Raw genomic sequence first — 16,123 nt, forward strand, 5'->3', positions numbered from 1 at the left:
ACTGAAACTGTAACTGTAACTGAAACTCTGAACTGAACTGAGCTGAGCTGAGCTGAGCTTATTTGTCTAGTGTCGTGGAGCATTATGATAAAAATCTAATTTAGAAATTCATATTTTGTTTACCATTTGCTTAGCACAATATGTTTACAGTGGGCGCAAGCAGTTCACCGCACTTCATCTGCATATGCATACACACTGTGGGCCATTTTATGCTTGAGTGAACTAAAATTCGACTGCCTACTTCGCTAGTCAATTATGCAGACTGAGGTCAAACTGTGCTCTTGGCATTGACTTGACTTTATTGGCAGACGTATCGGTTAGTGCTTATTACTCTCCAACTCCTTAGGACACGCTTACCTGCAATCAAAGTGAGCAGTTCGTATGCCACGCCCACAATGCCAGTCAAAAATTGAACTTTTTGTATAAGGCAAACGAAATGTAATGGCAGAAAAGTGCACTTCCCTGCAGCTGAAAATTCCACAAGAGTGGAGAGTGGAGAGTTCGGAGAGTTTGGAGAGTTACAAGAGTTCGCGCACTTTGAAGTGCGATATACTGGTTTAATTAACTGGCAAACAGACTCTGTCTCTGGCCCATAGCTATGAGGGGCCCCCAAATGCGATTTACCGATTTTCACAGCATATTCAAGAAGTCAAAGAAGTGGAAGAGGAAAATGAGAAACAGATACTCGCTACGATCGTGCGGCAATTGCACATAATTCGCATAGTTTATGCAGACGGCGTCTGCAGATAACTGAGATCCATAAGTTAACATGTTTATTTCGATTTGGGGCTCGCTTCAAGAATGGGCTCATAACTTAACTTTCGAATGGCCACAATTAACTAAATCTACATAGTTATCGCTGACTGTTCGACTAGTCTTTTGGTCTAATCGAAGCCACAACCCGACTGGCGTCTTGCTTGTTGTGACATGCTAAGTGAGACACTTTTGTGCCCCGATATTTACGAGTTGCGATAGAGCCGAGAGACAAGCACCTCTTCAGATTCCCCCAAAAGAGAGTTGAGATCGTGCTCAAGCAGTTTATTTATGCGATGAGCTTTCGAGCAGTTGTTGACGCATCAATGAGATTGTGCCAGACTTAATGACTTCATCAGGGTCTGAGACCTGTCTTGCTCTCTTCTCTTGTTCTTTGACCCGACTAACGATCCAAGCATGTCGCATAAGTAGTTTGACGCACAAAAGACGAGAGTGTTAATAAACACACAGTCCATTTAGGTTAAACAATTACTAAAATTATCACTTGTTTGAGAAATATAGTTCAGTTCTTTTTGTTGTTTAGTCTCGGAATTTCTTTGTGCCTCTCAAATGCCAGTCATGCTGACAAGTGCATAGACTTTGGCTTTATGTGTGATTGTCAGTGAGGTAGGTCCAGAGGGTGCAGACCCAGAATATCTACTTATGCGGTTTCATTTTTATCGAGCCCCGCTCGGTGCAAGCCTCTGGCTTGATTATGCAAAACCTTGTATAAACAACCGTATCAAACCACAACAGCTGTTATAAAGTGATAAGTTCATTCTAGCGTAAAGCTTGACAATGAATTAGAAAGAACGGGACAAACATAGCAAGAGCAGCATAGCAAGAGCGCAGATGCGAAGAGAGTGCGAAATTGTTTGTGAGAATAGAGAGAAGACAAAGAACCATACGAAAAATGAGGTACAAAGCTAAACGGTAATATCAATTAGAACCTACACTAAGAGAAATTTAGTATTAGTTGAACTTTAGGTTCAAAATATTGTTACTAGAGCTCACAGATTATTCTGTTTTATTTATCCAAGACTTTAACATTGATGCAGCGAAGATCAGTGTGTAAGAAAAATCAATCATTTCGCAGGAAATAAATTTAAAAAAAAATATATTTCAAAAAAAGAAAAAAGATTAGAAAAAAACGAAATAGTTAATTTTGAACAATCTGAAAAACTTGAATATATAAAAGCAACAATTGGAATGTCAAAATTAAAAGGAAAAAATTTATATTTAAAAATGTTAAACATTTGTGTAGTAAGAACATAATTTAAGTTCAACTACGAACTTTTGTTTCCATTCTACATATTGAAAAATAAAAAAAATATACCAACACAACGAATTGAACTTAAGGGATTAAATTACTTTCTTAACTTTTTAATAGTCTCGTAATATTTTAAATCAATTTATGGAATTGAACACTAGAAGTTAAAGCAGTAGTTTATTTTTGAAAATGTTTAATATGTATCTAGAATTTGATATAGTCAATTTATCTTTCCGATTTGAAATTTCACTGCACTTCCTCTTCCTAACCTTTTCTTGCAGTGTACAGAGTCCAGCTGTAGCCGTGGGGGGAAATGCCAAGTGCGACTGGCAGAGACCCGAGCATGACGATCAGTTGATCGCAGCCGCTTCGACATGACGTTTTGTTGGCTGAGTCTCGCTCTGTTCTCAGCAGTTCTGTTGCTGCTCTGGCTATGGATGCGACACACGTACAGCTACTGGGCGAGACGGGGCGTGTTGCACGACAAACCCGTGATGCTCTATGGCAATTTGTACAGCGTGGGCAGATCGACAACGGCTCTCGAACCCTTTCGCCGCTTCTACGAGAAGTACAAAGGTCAAGCGCCATTCGGTGGCTTCTACTTTGCAGTACGCGGAGCTGCAGTGTTGCTCGATTTGGAACTGGTTAAACTGGTGATGGTGAAGGAGTTCAACAACTTTGCGCATCGCGGCAACTACTACAACGAGGAGGATGATCCCATTTCGGCGCATCTATTCAATTTGGATGGCCGCGATTGGCGTGAGATGCGCAACAAACTGACATCGACATTCACCTCCTTGAAGATGCATCAAATGCTGCCAACTGTGGTGGAGATTGCCGAACGCTTTGTGAACGTGGTGCAGCAGCAGGTCGAGGCTAACAAGGGTGCCGAAGAATCTCCCGTGGAGGTGAAGAATCTATTGGCTCGTTTCACTATCGACGTTATTGGCAGTTGCGCCTTTGGCCTCGACTGCAACAGTCTCAACAATCCCGATGTGGAGTTCTATCACCTGGGGCACAAAACCTTCAAGGAACGGCGACATGGTCGTCTGGCCTTTGGCCTCATTCAAGCCTTTCCCCGGCTGGCTAAATGGCTGCACATCAAAATGGTCAGCGATGATGTCAGCGATTTCTATATGCGTGTCGTGCGCGAGACTTTGGAGTATCGCGACAAGCATCAGGTGCAACGCAACGACTTTCTCAATCTGCTCATGGAGCTGCGCAATGAACCGAGTGGCGGCTTGACCTTTAATCAGATTGCGGCCCAGGCATTTGTCTTCTTCCTCGGTGGCTTCGAAACCAGTTCTAGTACCATGGGCTTTGCTTTGCATCTGCTTGCGCTGCATCCCGAGGTGCAACAACGTGGCAGAGAGGAAGTGCAACAGGTGCTGGCCAAGCACAAGCAGCTCAACTACGAAGCACTGCGAGAGCTCAAGTACATCAAGCAAATCATTTATGGTAAGTAGTTTCTTTAACTCGAAAAGTATCTCCAACTCAAGCACATTCTTAACTACAGAAACCCTTCGCAAGTATTCGATTGCCTCGATTCTCATACGCAAGACACTGGAGGACTTTCAAGTGCCGGGTACGTCATATGTTTTGGAAGCTGGTCTCCCATTGGTTATACCCGTTGATGCCATACATCATGATCCCGATATTTACCCCGAACCGGATAAATTCGATCCGGATCGTTTCACACCCGAAGCCATCGAACAGCGTCATTCAGCTGCGTATTTGGCCTTTGGTGCCGGACCAAGGAATTGCATCGGACTGCGCTTTGGTGAAATGCAATCTCTGGTGGGATTGGCTGTGCTGCTCCAGAACTTTAAGTTCTCGCCAGCTAAGGAAACAGAGATACCACTGCAGATCAATAAGACGAGTTTCTTTCTGCAATCACGTGGCGGTATTGTGCTTAATGTGGAGAAGGTCTAACTTCAAACATTTCCGTATTATGTTATTTACATACTTATGTATTCCCTTTAGCTTTAAGTCTATGTATGCTTGAACAAAATATATATGTGACTAATCTGTAAATTGTTGAAGGGCTTATCATTTGGTCGAGTGCCCAAAATGTCAGTCATTGTGTTGTAATATTTTGTATTTGGGTTGAAGCATGAAGCAAACTAGTCGCAACTCAATTAATGTTCACCCAACTATTTGACTTTTGTTCCATTAATATGCTAGCAGTTCCCTTTCCTCTTGCTGTCGATGTGATAAATAAATTATCACACACTTCAACAGCTGAGGAAACAGGTGAAGTTCGACTGTCACCAAGGTAAAGATTATTAGGCATGCAACATAATTAGCCCAGGCGATGACTTCTCCTAGGATGACTGAGAACCTACTCAAACATGGCAGCTGCTCATGATTTGTCACACAATAAATTATGCAATTTCACATGCCAAAAATGAAGATATTCGTCTATAGAGAAGTCACCTTCTCTCTATGTATGTGTTCTCTATTCTTGCGTGTCTTTGTTCAATCATCATCAACTACAGCAATCCATCCATTCTCCAATCCATCCATCCATCCATCTATCCACTACAACAATCATCATGGGCTTTTGCATGCCGAACAGAACGACATCTCACTTGGGTCTCTGTCTCGCTTTTCCTCTGCATATAAATAAGTAAATAGTTGCTACACAACATTGACTTTTACGAGTGTGTGTGTGTGTGCGTGTGTATTGTTGTGCTTAGGTTGATTGTAATGTTGATGAACCTGAATTATCACATGCCGTTTGATGGACTGCAAACACGCACAAAACTTGGCAACTGTCGCCAGACTCTTCGAACTACACTTAACTCTCGAGTGACCTTAAATATTCGCGCAAAATACACTGTGAGAAATATGCTAAGCAAGAATAATTCAAGTTTTTAAAGAAAAGCTTTAAAATGGGAAGCAATTTAATTTACAATTTAAGTCTAATTAAGATAATCTCAAACTAATAAACTAAATAATATCATTTTATTCTCCTGACAGAAAAACATACTTTTTCAATTTAAGATTATATAATAATAAAAAAAATAATAAGAAATCTTCAAGAAAACTTTTAATTAATCATAAGAATTAAAATTTACGAATTCAAGTAGTCAATTTAATTCAATTATTGTCATTATGTAGCTACTTTAATATTTCGAATAATTTAGCTGCATTTCTTGCAGTGTATCTTGCAATTCAGTTTGTTTAGTGGGTGAAGAGGCTGTTTGGGTCTCTGGCGAACTGTCAAGTTGATAATCTCTCGACACTTTGATGAAATGCTCTCTTACTCCCTCTCTCTCACTCTCTCTGTCTCTTTCTCTTGCTTTCGCTCTTGTTTATGCCATGGCATTGATAAATCGTCACAAGTGGCAAACAACAAAGGCACCCGCACCACCACCGCCACCGCCATCGTCACCGCCGTGGCCACCGCAGTCGCCGCTAGATGTCGCCACATTCCACAGCGCCTCTTATCAATGTAGGCTGTTGTCGAAGTTGTTGTCGTTGTTGTTGTCTTTTCTGTATTTTGTTCATCATGTCTTTGTTTATTTGTCGCTGTTCAACATGTAAACGACTCTCGGACATTGATTAATTTCGTAGTTAATTTGTCAGCATTAATCAGTATTAACTTAAATGGGCATCAACACGCCTCCCAGTATTTGACTGCATTAGTCCAAAGGTATTAACTGACACTCACTTTGACTTCGACTCATTCCATATTCTTAGTTGTTTTTTTTCGTATGTTTTTCTTTTAATTAATTTTTGCATAAAGCTTAGCGTAGTTCTTTAGTAGTTGTAACTGCAAGTTGCTTCAATTAATTGCTTGGGATTTCGTTTTGTAAGCTTTGGATAAAAGCGCAATTAACTGAATTGCCTTTCGGTTCATTCCACTGCAAAAGGTGGGAGATATGGTTACTTAGAAGTGAGCTGCGCGTAATGACTCAAAAAGACATCAAACCCTCAGCTTGTGATTCACAAGTAAATCGAGGTAGATTTTCTCATCAAACTAACTTTTTTATTGTGCTCTTCCGTTCTCAGTTCTCAGTTAATTACTGTTGTGTTGAGATAAACTCCAGATGCTGTATTACATCATTTGAGTGTATATCATGAAGGTGGTTACAATTCCAAATAATCATGATAATTACACAATTTATTTTAGGTATTTAAGTATTACAGTCTTGAATGTAGATTTATTTAGTTGGTAAAGAAAACTCTATTCTTAAAAGTTGTTTTGTAAGTAATAAAATTAATACATTGTAATAATTATAATAAAAATAATAAAGCCATAAATATTCGACTAACAAAAATATTTAATTTTCTATAATAATAACGTAATGTACATAATTGTGGAAGCACCATTTGGTGCTCTGGAAGGCATGCTAATGCCTCAACGCAAACCCAAACAAAATACTGACCAACAGAATGATAATCACACTAAGGAGATTCACGTAATCGAGGTGCCAAGATCAGATGATTCGCAAGAACTCACAAAAAAGTTGTGAAGAGCAAGAAAATGTTGATAATTCTACCAAAACTTAATCACACATCCAAGAGTTTAGCATAAAGTGTAAACCACAAAATTGTGTTTATATGCTTTCAATCTTTCCAGAATATTTTAAGATCCGTCATAATAAAAAATCAACCCAATAATTAGTTTTATCAACAATAGTAAATATTTTTTTTTTGTATTAAAGATAAACTTTAACCTGTTACTAACTTAATTTGAAGCATGGGAGTCATGTTGTTGAGAAAAATGTTACTTAATTTTAATAAACTTTGTATCTCAGAGCATCTGAATCGTATTGATTTTTGAGATGATATTAATATTTGAGCATCTTTGATAAATATCTGATCACTCTGGTGTCAATAATCTATTGATATATTTGAAATTAAAAGTAGAATGTCTATTACAAGCAAGTTTTAAAAAATTATTCAAATTGAAATTGATTTATTAAGGTACTGCGAATGAATTATTACAAATTTATACTATAATATTATTAATAATTTATATATAATATATATTATGTATTATTTCCACCTCCGATTAATAATACGAAATTTCTGTTTAAAATATACATTCTATAGATATTTGCAACATGACAACACTTGGCAACCCCAAAGTGCAGACCAGAGTTGCCACTGTGTTGATTCGGGCTTCACTCTTTGTCAGCAGAAATGTTTACACACGCACATACACACACACTCTGACATACGCACACACACACACACACACACAGGGGCGGTGTTGAGAAAACCCTTGAAGCACGTTTATGGGTTAAACAGAGCAAACAAAAGCAGAGTGTGGACTTCCTTTTGGCTTTTCGAACTGCCAGTTTATATGTACATATGTATGTATGTAGTTCCCTTCACTTCTTCTTCTTCATCTGGTGCTTTTTCGTCTTTTTTATGTTCCCATGTACAAAATGGCGGCCAGGCGCACCTGTCTGCACTTAAGCGTGAGTAATGGGGACGACGGCGAGGCGAGTCGGGGCAAGGCGAACTAATGCAACACGGCGAATTCAAGTGCCGAACATAAAGGTAAACATGCTAAGCGGTTTTTCTATGGTGCGAGAGGGAGATCGGGAGAGCAAGAAGTCAACGGGAAGTGTTTGCACATGCCAAAGCCGACAATAAAGGCAGCAATAGAAAAGGAGGAAGACGAAGAAGTAGAAGCAGAAGCAGACGCAGAAGAAGGTGGATTGGGACAGAGCAACGAACGATGAACGACAAGCGTTGATAAAAATGCAAACACTTTTAGCCGCTCTCTCTCTCTCTTTTCGACTGCAGTGAAAGTGTTAGGCACCCGACTGCAAATATACCGAGTTTAAGGGAGAGCGGAGGATGTTCACTCTTTTTGTCAGCCCAATTGCGGTTTACAAACTGTTCCGTTATCCCGTCCCGTCCTGTCCTGTCCTGTCTTCTCCCTTCCTGTGCTTTGTCCTGTGCGTCTACCAATTGACGGCTACTTGACATTTGCGTTGCTGTTTACACACTGTGCGCTCGCTTGGCACTTAGCCACAGACCCCCTTCCCCCTCTTACATAGTACATGGACAAATGGGGCAGCGTCCTCTTCATGCCCCACTCTGGACAGCAAAAATATTATTTTAGCGTGTGAAAAGTGTAAAGTGCTATAATGTTTGAAAAATATACTGTATAACAGTTATTCACACACACACACACACACACAAAAGGGAGGAGGTTAAGTTGACTCGACTTGGTAACGACAACTTATCCAACTTCAGCAACAGCGACAGCTCTACAAATGTTATTCTTCATTTTGTTTGATTTAAGCTGATCAAGTGTTGCAGTCTTTGCAACGAGGTTATGCTACGGTCTTGGCCCTCTCCCATTCCCCTTTCCTCCCTCCTCCCATCGACCATCTTGCTCTTCATTCATATTGTTTACACTCGAGTTGGCTAAGTGCAGGGCCCAGTGTTGAAGTGTAGTTAAGTGTATATGGTTGTAGTACTCATGTTTATACATCACAAGTTGTTACTACCGTTTGACGCATTGGAAATTGCATTTGCAAAACTTGAGAAATCTAGTTAAGAGTTATGAAATTGTGATATGCATTAAATGGTGAGGAAAGCTTGAAACAACAACAATATTACAAACAATGTGTGATACAGTGAGAAAAATAATTGTTGAAAATAATAATAGATTGTGTCAGTGTCAATAAAAAGGTCTAAAATATTCTTTTTAAAATTTCGATCCATGACTGAGGAATGATTTTAATTTTGAAAAAGTACCAAAGTTATTATTTGATACTCATAAGTTTTTTTTATTAATTTATCTATTAAAAAATGAGAAAAATAAAGATTTGATACTGCATAAAGCGTGTAAACTTATATTTTGAATGATTTTTACTATGTACCTAAAGGGAGTTATTTAAGTTAAATACAGTTGAATAACGAGAAAAATAAACTTTCTTCGATTTGTGTTTCGTTTGCCCGTAATTCCAATTACTTTTGAATTCCTGCTGATAATTTTTATGATTTTTTTGAATAGTACTTAATTTAATGCCTTTTCTACAGACTCCTACGACTTCCCTAGGCGTGTGAACTTGTCAACGCGGCTAGTAAGAAAGTGTAAATTTTACGATCAATTTCCGTTGCAGCAAAACAAGCCCAAAAAGCATGTTATGAGGTAGACACACGACTCGTTAAAAGATAGACCGCATCTCGGAAATACTAAACCCTTGTAGGCAGCTAGACTAGGCAGCAACCGCACTAAATATGAACATTAAAAACCATAAATATTAAAACATAAAAATAGGCACATAACAAACAAAAGTAAGAAATAAAATTCGAATAGGGTAGCGTGGCAATAACAACACAAAATGAATTTCCAAACAATGAAAACAGCTGGAGTTCCACGGAAGAAGCGAATGCCACCCAACGTCTATGGAGGAGTCACACAATTAGTCACAATGGAAATTGGAAGATCGATGGAGTTAGAGCATCAGGGAGAGGGGGCGAGTGGTAGATATAGGGAAATCAATTTCATTGCGTCTGGGTCTGGTTGTCTTTATCGAAAAGGCATTTCCATTTACAAGAACCACAGCGAGATATCAGCTCTGGGTAGTGTATTAAAAATCAATGAATAAATAAACAGAACAACGAAATCCGTTGCACAGTGTTTTCATCTGCAGCATTTCCATTCAATTTCCCCAGTTATTGTTGTTGCCTTGATGCCTTGTGTGGTGATTTATATTTATAGTATTTTTGGGACTCGCTGTGTGAATTCCGTCGGCATCGGCGACAGCTAAAAGCTTTGGCGGCACACGTCTTTGGCCATTGCAGTCGCAGGTGTCTGGGAGGAACTCAGATCGCAGACGATTTCTCAGTCTGGCTAGCACCTTAATGAGTCTGCCTGATCAGCTATTAAAGTTGTATTCCAATACGTAAATGCATTTTGGTTGTCATTTCAAATGAGACTCGCTACAGGAGGGAACATTTAGTATCTAGAAGTTAATTAGAGCGGCGTGGGCGCGAGTTTTTATTTTAGTATTTTAAACTAATCACCATCTAATCGCAAAAACAACATATTTTAATTTATGGCAAATATATTTAGTCTATTTAGATTAGACAATTCTCTGCCGCGATAAACAGACACTTTAACAGTATTTCTATTAATAGCTCAGTTGACTTTGTTGTTCTTTTCATGAAATCAAGCACAAACGATAAGAACAACTAGCGCACGCTTCAAGTGCGCACTTTGACGCGGATCTTTCATGTGACTCCGTGGCGCAACGGTAGCGCGTCTGACTCCAGATCAGAAGGTTGCGTGTTCAAATCACGTCGGGGTCAATTAGTAGAGTTTACTTTTTTTAATATTTTTTTCATATATTAAACTCATTTAATAATGCGCAAAATCATTTTTTTGTTTGTTATTTTCATTATAATAAGTATTATTATGCATGGACTATTAATATAACTTTTGTTGCACATTTCAGACAGAGAACTTTATTCAATTGATTGCTTAATTAGCGAGGTTTTTGTTTCATAACTGAAAACAATTGTAAATGTCAACAGTTGTCGTTTATTGTTGTATCGCATTTACTACACATAATTACAACTGCAACAACAACAATATCATCATCAATAATGAGTCAGGGGGGCTGGGTCAGGGTCAAAGCCTATATGATGGTATATTATGAGGGCTTTCACTCAGCTGCCGCCCCCGTTGCGCAATGTGTTTTGCAGTCGCATCATAAATGGTGTTAATTAGTCGGTAACGTCAATCGGCAATCGAATGTTGAAATTATGAAGTCACTTTGACAACTGAAACAGATCAATTTAGATGCCATTTGCAATTTATTTACTTAGATTTTGTAAACTATAGAAATGTTGGGAAATTCTTTCCTACTGACAGCTTCTGTAAATATGCATGTTTGCTAGTCTAACACTTGGTCATTGTTTTCAGGGGGTTGATGCGAGAGAAAATCAATATTTATACGTCAGTGACATCCTAGATTGTTGTCAATAAATATTTAATTGATTTCTGATTGTGACATATGGCTATGGATTGACACTGATTGATGGAAAAGTATCAGATAACTGCAGAAGGAAGAAGATTTTCTTGAAAGGAATATTTATTCTAAGCTTTTTTATTTCCTAATCGGAATGTGATAAGTGCGTTCATCTCTTTGCCTAACTCATTCATTATTCACATTTAAGCACACCCATTTAGAAACTCTTACGAAACTATAAACAAATGCACATTGAAAACTGTAATTAATAATAGTGTACTGCACGAAAATAAAAAGCACTACATAAAGAAACTTAAGAGCTTCCTCGGTCAAGCGTAAGGCATAAAGCACGCCCACTTAAACATACACAACTTGAACTAACTATAATCACATGGATCAAAGAAAAGTCGAAAAACGACAACTTAGCTGCCCCGCCTCCTCTTTTCATTCAAAGTGCACTTGTCATGGAAAACAGTTGTAAAAATTCCCACAAATGGTCAATACAGCTGGCAGAGAGAGTGAGAGGGAGAGAGAAAGAGATTATGATGGTCTGAGGGGGGTAGCAATATCCCTCATACAAAGGCGCATCATATTTTCTAGACGCTCATATAAACAAATAAAAACCCATTAACGAAAACCAACAACAACTCTGCATTGATGTGTGCGCCTCAAGCCATTTCACTCTGTCTAATACACGCACACATGCACACACTCTCTTGCAGTATATCTCCCCCACTCTATCTGCCACTCTGCCGTGATTAACAGCGCATTGTGAAGGGTGCAAGAAAGTAGCGACGAGCAATTAACAACTACAAGAACAAACAAAACGAATGCGACTATGAGTGTGAGTGAGATGGAGATGAAGACTAGGACTGAGGCTATATGTGCGGGCTCCGCAGCATGTAGAACATCAACAACAACAATGCATATGCCGATAAGCGCAGCAGCAGCAGCCGTAGCCGCAGTCGCCGTCGTAGTCGCAGTCGCAGTCACTGCAGCCCATTAGATAAGCAATGCGACGCAGTCGGAGGCCCAACTCTTCGCACTCATGCAGGGCAGGGCGAGGGCCCAGCTGTGTTTGCTCTGCTCTTTTCTGTTGCTGCGCGCAGAGATGTAAAAATAGCGCAAAACTGCAGCCAAACACTCACACTCACACATACACATACTATGCACTTAAAGGCGAGTTAATTTTTCGTGTGAAATATTTTAATATTTGCTTAACGGAGTGAGGGCACCAAGTATACTTGTATTCGTATTCGTAGTCGTACTTGTTACTACGACTACTTTGCAAATCCATAATCTTCAATGTTGCGGGCGCTGTCAAGGGGTTGTCGGAATTGTGGCTCTCAAATGTATTTCTTGGACAAATATTCAATCAGAGCAGCAACCGCGCTAAATATGTGGGCAACATGTTGTCAACTTGAAAATATAGGGCAGAGGCGTACCAAAAAAGGGGCATAGAAAATATATTTATTAAAAAAGTATTCACTAATTGTAAGCTTACTAAAGTAGAGTCAGAATATAAGATTGAAATACTATTATATCGGGGAAAAATAATGAAAAATAGAATTTTCTTATTCTAAAATCTCTTAAATTATAAGAAGTGATTTCTTTCTTGTAAAATTCGAATTTTCCATTTTCCAAAATTTAAGAAAATAGTTATTTAAAGAAAAAACATTCTATTGAATGTCAGAAAATTAAATTTCATAAAAATAAAATGTAATATAATAAATATACGTTTTTTCGTGAGATACTATATTAGTTTAACAACATAAAATGTTTACTATTATATGTTGTTCATGTTGATTGATTATTTCTTGTACACTAACAATATGAGAAGGGAAGCTTTAATGGCTTGAACTTTATCTTAACCCCTCTTAGAAGTTCTCCCATGTCGGGAAAGAAGTTTGCTACAAATCTAATCAGACTACTTGATGCATTGGTTTCGTTTGGGGGCTGCACGTTTGCAGCATTCCATATACGAATGCGAATACGACTACGAATCTGAATCCGAACTGAAATCGGAAGCGTTTTGGCTGCTTGTCACACGCTCTCGTAAAATCAACAAAATGCAGGCAGGCGACTGTTGTGACACTTGGCATGACAAGGACAACAATGCAAACAACGGGACTAAGTTGCAAGTTGGCAAAATGTTTAATGAGTGACAGGCCAAAAGCAGAGTGCTGCCTGCCTGCCTGCATCTGCGGTAGGTTAAAACCAGGCTGGGATTTGTCCCCGGCCGTGTTGTCATGGCGCCGCACCGAATGGAATATCTAGACAAGAACATAAACATAGTAACCGGGGGATGACAATAAGGAATGGGGAATGGGGCAAGTAGCAGATAAGGGGAGAAGGGGAGACTTGCATCATGCGCAACCCTCCCTTTGCCACCCACTCAAAATGCGTTGCTTTTGCATTTTGTGTCAGCTGTCAAAGGCAACACTGAAGTTGCCTTTGTATTTTTATGTGTGGCCTGACGATTGGTGGGGTGCAATGGAAGGGGGGAGTCGGGGGGAGGCAGCTTGCCGCTGCCGGGCAAAGTGTCCATTATGTTGATTTGAAAAATAAAAGCAACGGATGTGATGCCTCAAAAAGCAGAAATCTAAAGAGCTAGAGCGAGAGCGAAAGAGAGCAGAGAAATTTAGTTGATTGAAAGACAGTTATATATTCTTGTTATATACGAACCTAACTCTCTGAGCCGGAGATTTGTCATAGTGCTAAGTTTATTGGTCTGGGTTGGTCTGCCCCATGGCAAAAAATGGGGAGGGAAATGAGAACTGATTTCGAAACTGTCAATCAGATAACAAAGCCACTTCAACAGTCAGTGCGAAAAGGAAAACCGGAATGAGAAGCTACTTAAATATTCACAAAAGCAGTGTGTAATCGTTGAACTTCTTTGGACTTTGCATTCGCCAACCATTTTCATTGTGAATGACAACGGATTGCCTCCTTCCACTGACGTTGGAATGCTTAATGAAACTATCAAACTGTGGCTTTATTTAACCTTACTCATTGAATAATAAATACTCTTTCGATAGTCATATTACGATATCATTTACACATCTCTAATAAGTGTGATTCTTCTTTACTTGGATGTTGAAATGTTTGCTCATGAAATATGCTTTGGCAATTTATTTGTTATCAGTCAGAAAACTACAGTGAAAAAGTGATATTAGAATTAAAAGATACCATACCGATCAAATACTAAAGTATACCAAAAACTATATTTGGTATATCTACATACTATCAAAATATACCATAACAAATAATCTACGTAATAGTATGTTAATAATAACGATGTCTTTCTGTCGTAAACTTTTTCATTAATTTCCTTTTCTACAATCAGACAATTATACTTAGCAAAAATATTCAGTTTAATATTAAATTGGGGACTTTTTTCATCCCTCAATCGTTCAGAAATTGTACGGAAAAACAAAAACAAACCAAACAGACCAGACAGACTAGACTAGACTCATCGAAATTCCAAATTGTTCCGCTCCCCTTGTTGGACTCCATCAGAAATGTCATCGTATTTCCTGTCCAAGGATGCTGCCGTTGGCTATTGCATGAATTACATGGTTCGCAGGAGTCGCGTCTCTGCCTCGCCCGTGTCCAAGTCGAGCAGCGACTCCGTCTACGATCCCACACCCAATCTGGATGAGATCATAGCTCGTCTAACCGAGCAGGGCATGTCAAGTTGGAATGGAAGTGTGCTGCTCGATGATCACGAGATCATGGCGATCTGCAGCAAGGCACGCGAGGTGATGCTTAGGGAATCGCCGTTGCTGGAGCTGCAGGCACCCATAAACATTCTGGGTGACATTCATGGACAGTTCACCAACCTGCTGAAGTACTTTAAGATGGCGGGATTTCCGCCACAATCCAATTATCTCTTCCTGGGCGACTATGTGGATCGGGGCAAACAATCGGTGGAGACGCTCACGCTGCTTTTGGCCTACAAAGTACGGTATCCGGACAAGATCTTTCTGCTGCGTGGTAACCACGAGAGCTCCAGTTTGAATCGCATCTATGGCTTCTATGATGAGTGCAAGCGACGCTACACAATCAAATTGTGGCGATGCTTTGTCGATTGCTATAATTGCATGCCAGTGGCTGCGATTGTGGAGCAGAATATCTTCTGTTGTCATGGCGGATTGAGTCCCAGTTTGTTCACCATGGATCAGATAAGGACCATTAAGCGACCCTGTGAAATACCCGATCAGGGTCCGCTCTGTGATCTGCTGTGGTCCGATCCCGATGTGCGAACCATTGGCTGGGGTCTCAATGATCGCGGAGTGAGCTACACCTTTGGTGCGGATACAGTGAGCAGTTTCCTCAATCGCCACGGCTTCAGTCTCATCTGTCGTGCTCATCAGGTGGTCGAGGATGGCTACGAGTTCTTTGCCAAGCGACAGCTGATCACCATCTTCTCGGCACCGAATTATTGCGGAGAGTTTGACAATGCTGGCGCAATGATGTGCGTCGATGAGAATCTTTTGTGCACTTTCCGCATCCAGCGACCGATCACCTTGAGACGCATTCCCAACTCCCAGTCGATGCTCAGCTTTTGCAAGTCCTCAAACTCGAGTCGAGACACACGTAGTTGATGATGAGAGTGCCAAAATTATCAGCAGGGTTCGCAAATATAATTGTAGTTGTTTATTTTCGGATAATCGGTATTGTTTTAACCAAGAGACAGAGATGCGGTATCGAGTATTGTGTAGAACACAGATTATTTGATAATGTCTTAAGTAGATTTGTTGTCGTGGAAGTAAAGTAAAAGTCCAGATTCAATAAAGTTATGTTGATTATTGATATCAGATTTAAATATATGACTGAGTATTCTTGATAAATATTTTTAGTTAAAGTTTCATTTCAGTATTATCAATTAAAATAATTTATTGTAACTACTAGTTTTCTTTAACTATTTAATTGGAATTTGAGATAATCTCTAAATAAAATAAATAGTCAAAATTTGAAAAATTATATTTAAGTTTAATATTTATTAAATTTACCAATAAAGGTTATTTAAATGGAAAGATTTATTTATTTACAGTTTTCCATCTCTCCGAATAATCGCCTAGATCTCAAAGAGTTATCATTTTTTTCATTTGCTATATATTTATTGAGAAGTTGATCACACTCAATT

General features: G+C 39.2%; 2 protein-coding genes and 1 non-coding gene across 3 annotated transcripts; all 3 read left to right on the top strand.

The window, feature by feature from the left end:
• Positions 1-2,382: 2,382 nt before the first annotated feature.
• Positions 2,383-4,057, top strand: LOC132791926 (probable cytochrome P450 6a21). The gene is made up of 2 exons (XM_060801056.1): positions 2,383-3,481; positions 3,540-4,057. The coding sequence occupies exons 1-2, from the start codon at positions 2,398-2,400 to the stop codon at positions 3,953-3,955; spliced, it is 1,500 nt and encodes a 499-aa protein (XP_060657039.1). The 5' UTR covers positions 2,383-2,397; the 3' UTR covers positions 3,956-4,057.
• A 6,183-nt stretch (positions 4,058-10,240) lies between these two features.
• Trnaw-cca (transfer RNA tryptophan (anticodon CCA)) lies at positions 10,241-10,312 on the top strand. Its single transcript has one exon. It is a non-coding gene; the product is annotated as a tRNA-Trp (tRNA).
• A 3,999-nt stretch (positions 10,313-14,311) lies between these two features.
• LOC132789290 (serine/threonine-protein phosphatase alpha-3 isoform-like) lies at positions 14,312-15,796 on the top strand. The gene has a single exon (XM_060797214.1). The coding sequence runs from the start codon at positions 14,496-14,498 to the stop codon at positions 15,579-15,581; it is 1,086 nt and encodes a 361-aa protein (XP_060653197.1). The 5' UTR covers positions 14,312-14,495; the 3' UTR covers positions 15,582-15,796.
• The last annotated feature ends 327 nt before the right edge of the window (positions 15,797-16,123 follow it).

Source organism: Drosophila nasuta, chromosome 3 (genome assembly GCF_023558535.2).
Source record: "Drosophila nasuta strain 15112-1781.00 chromosome 3, ASM2355853v1, whole genome shotgun sequence".
In the NCBI taxonomy this organism is placed as follows: domain Eukaryota; kingdom Metazoa; phylum Arthropoda; class Insecta; order Diptera; family Drosophilidae; genus Drosophila; species Drosophila nasuta.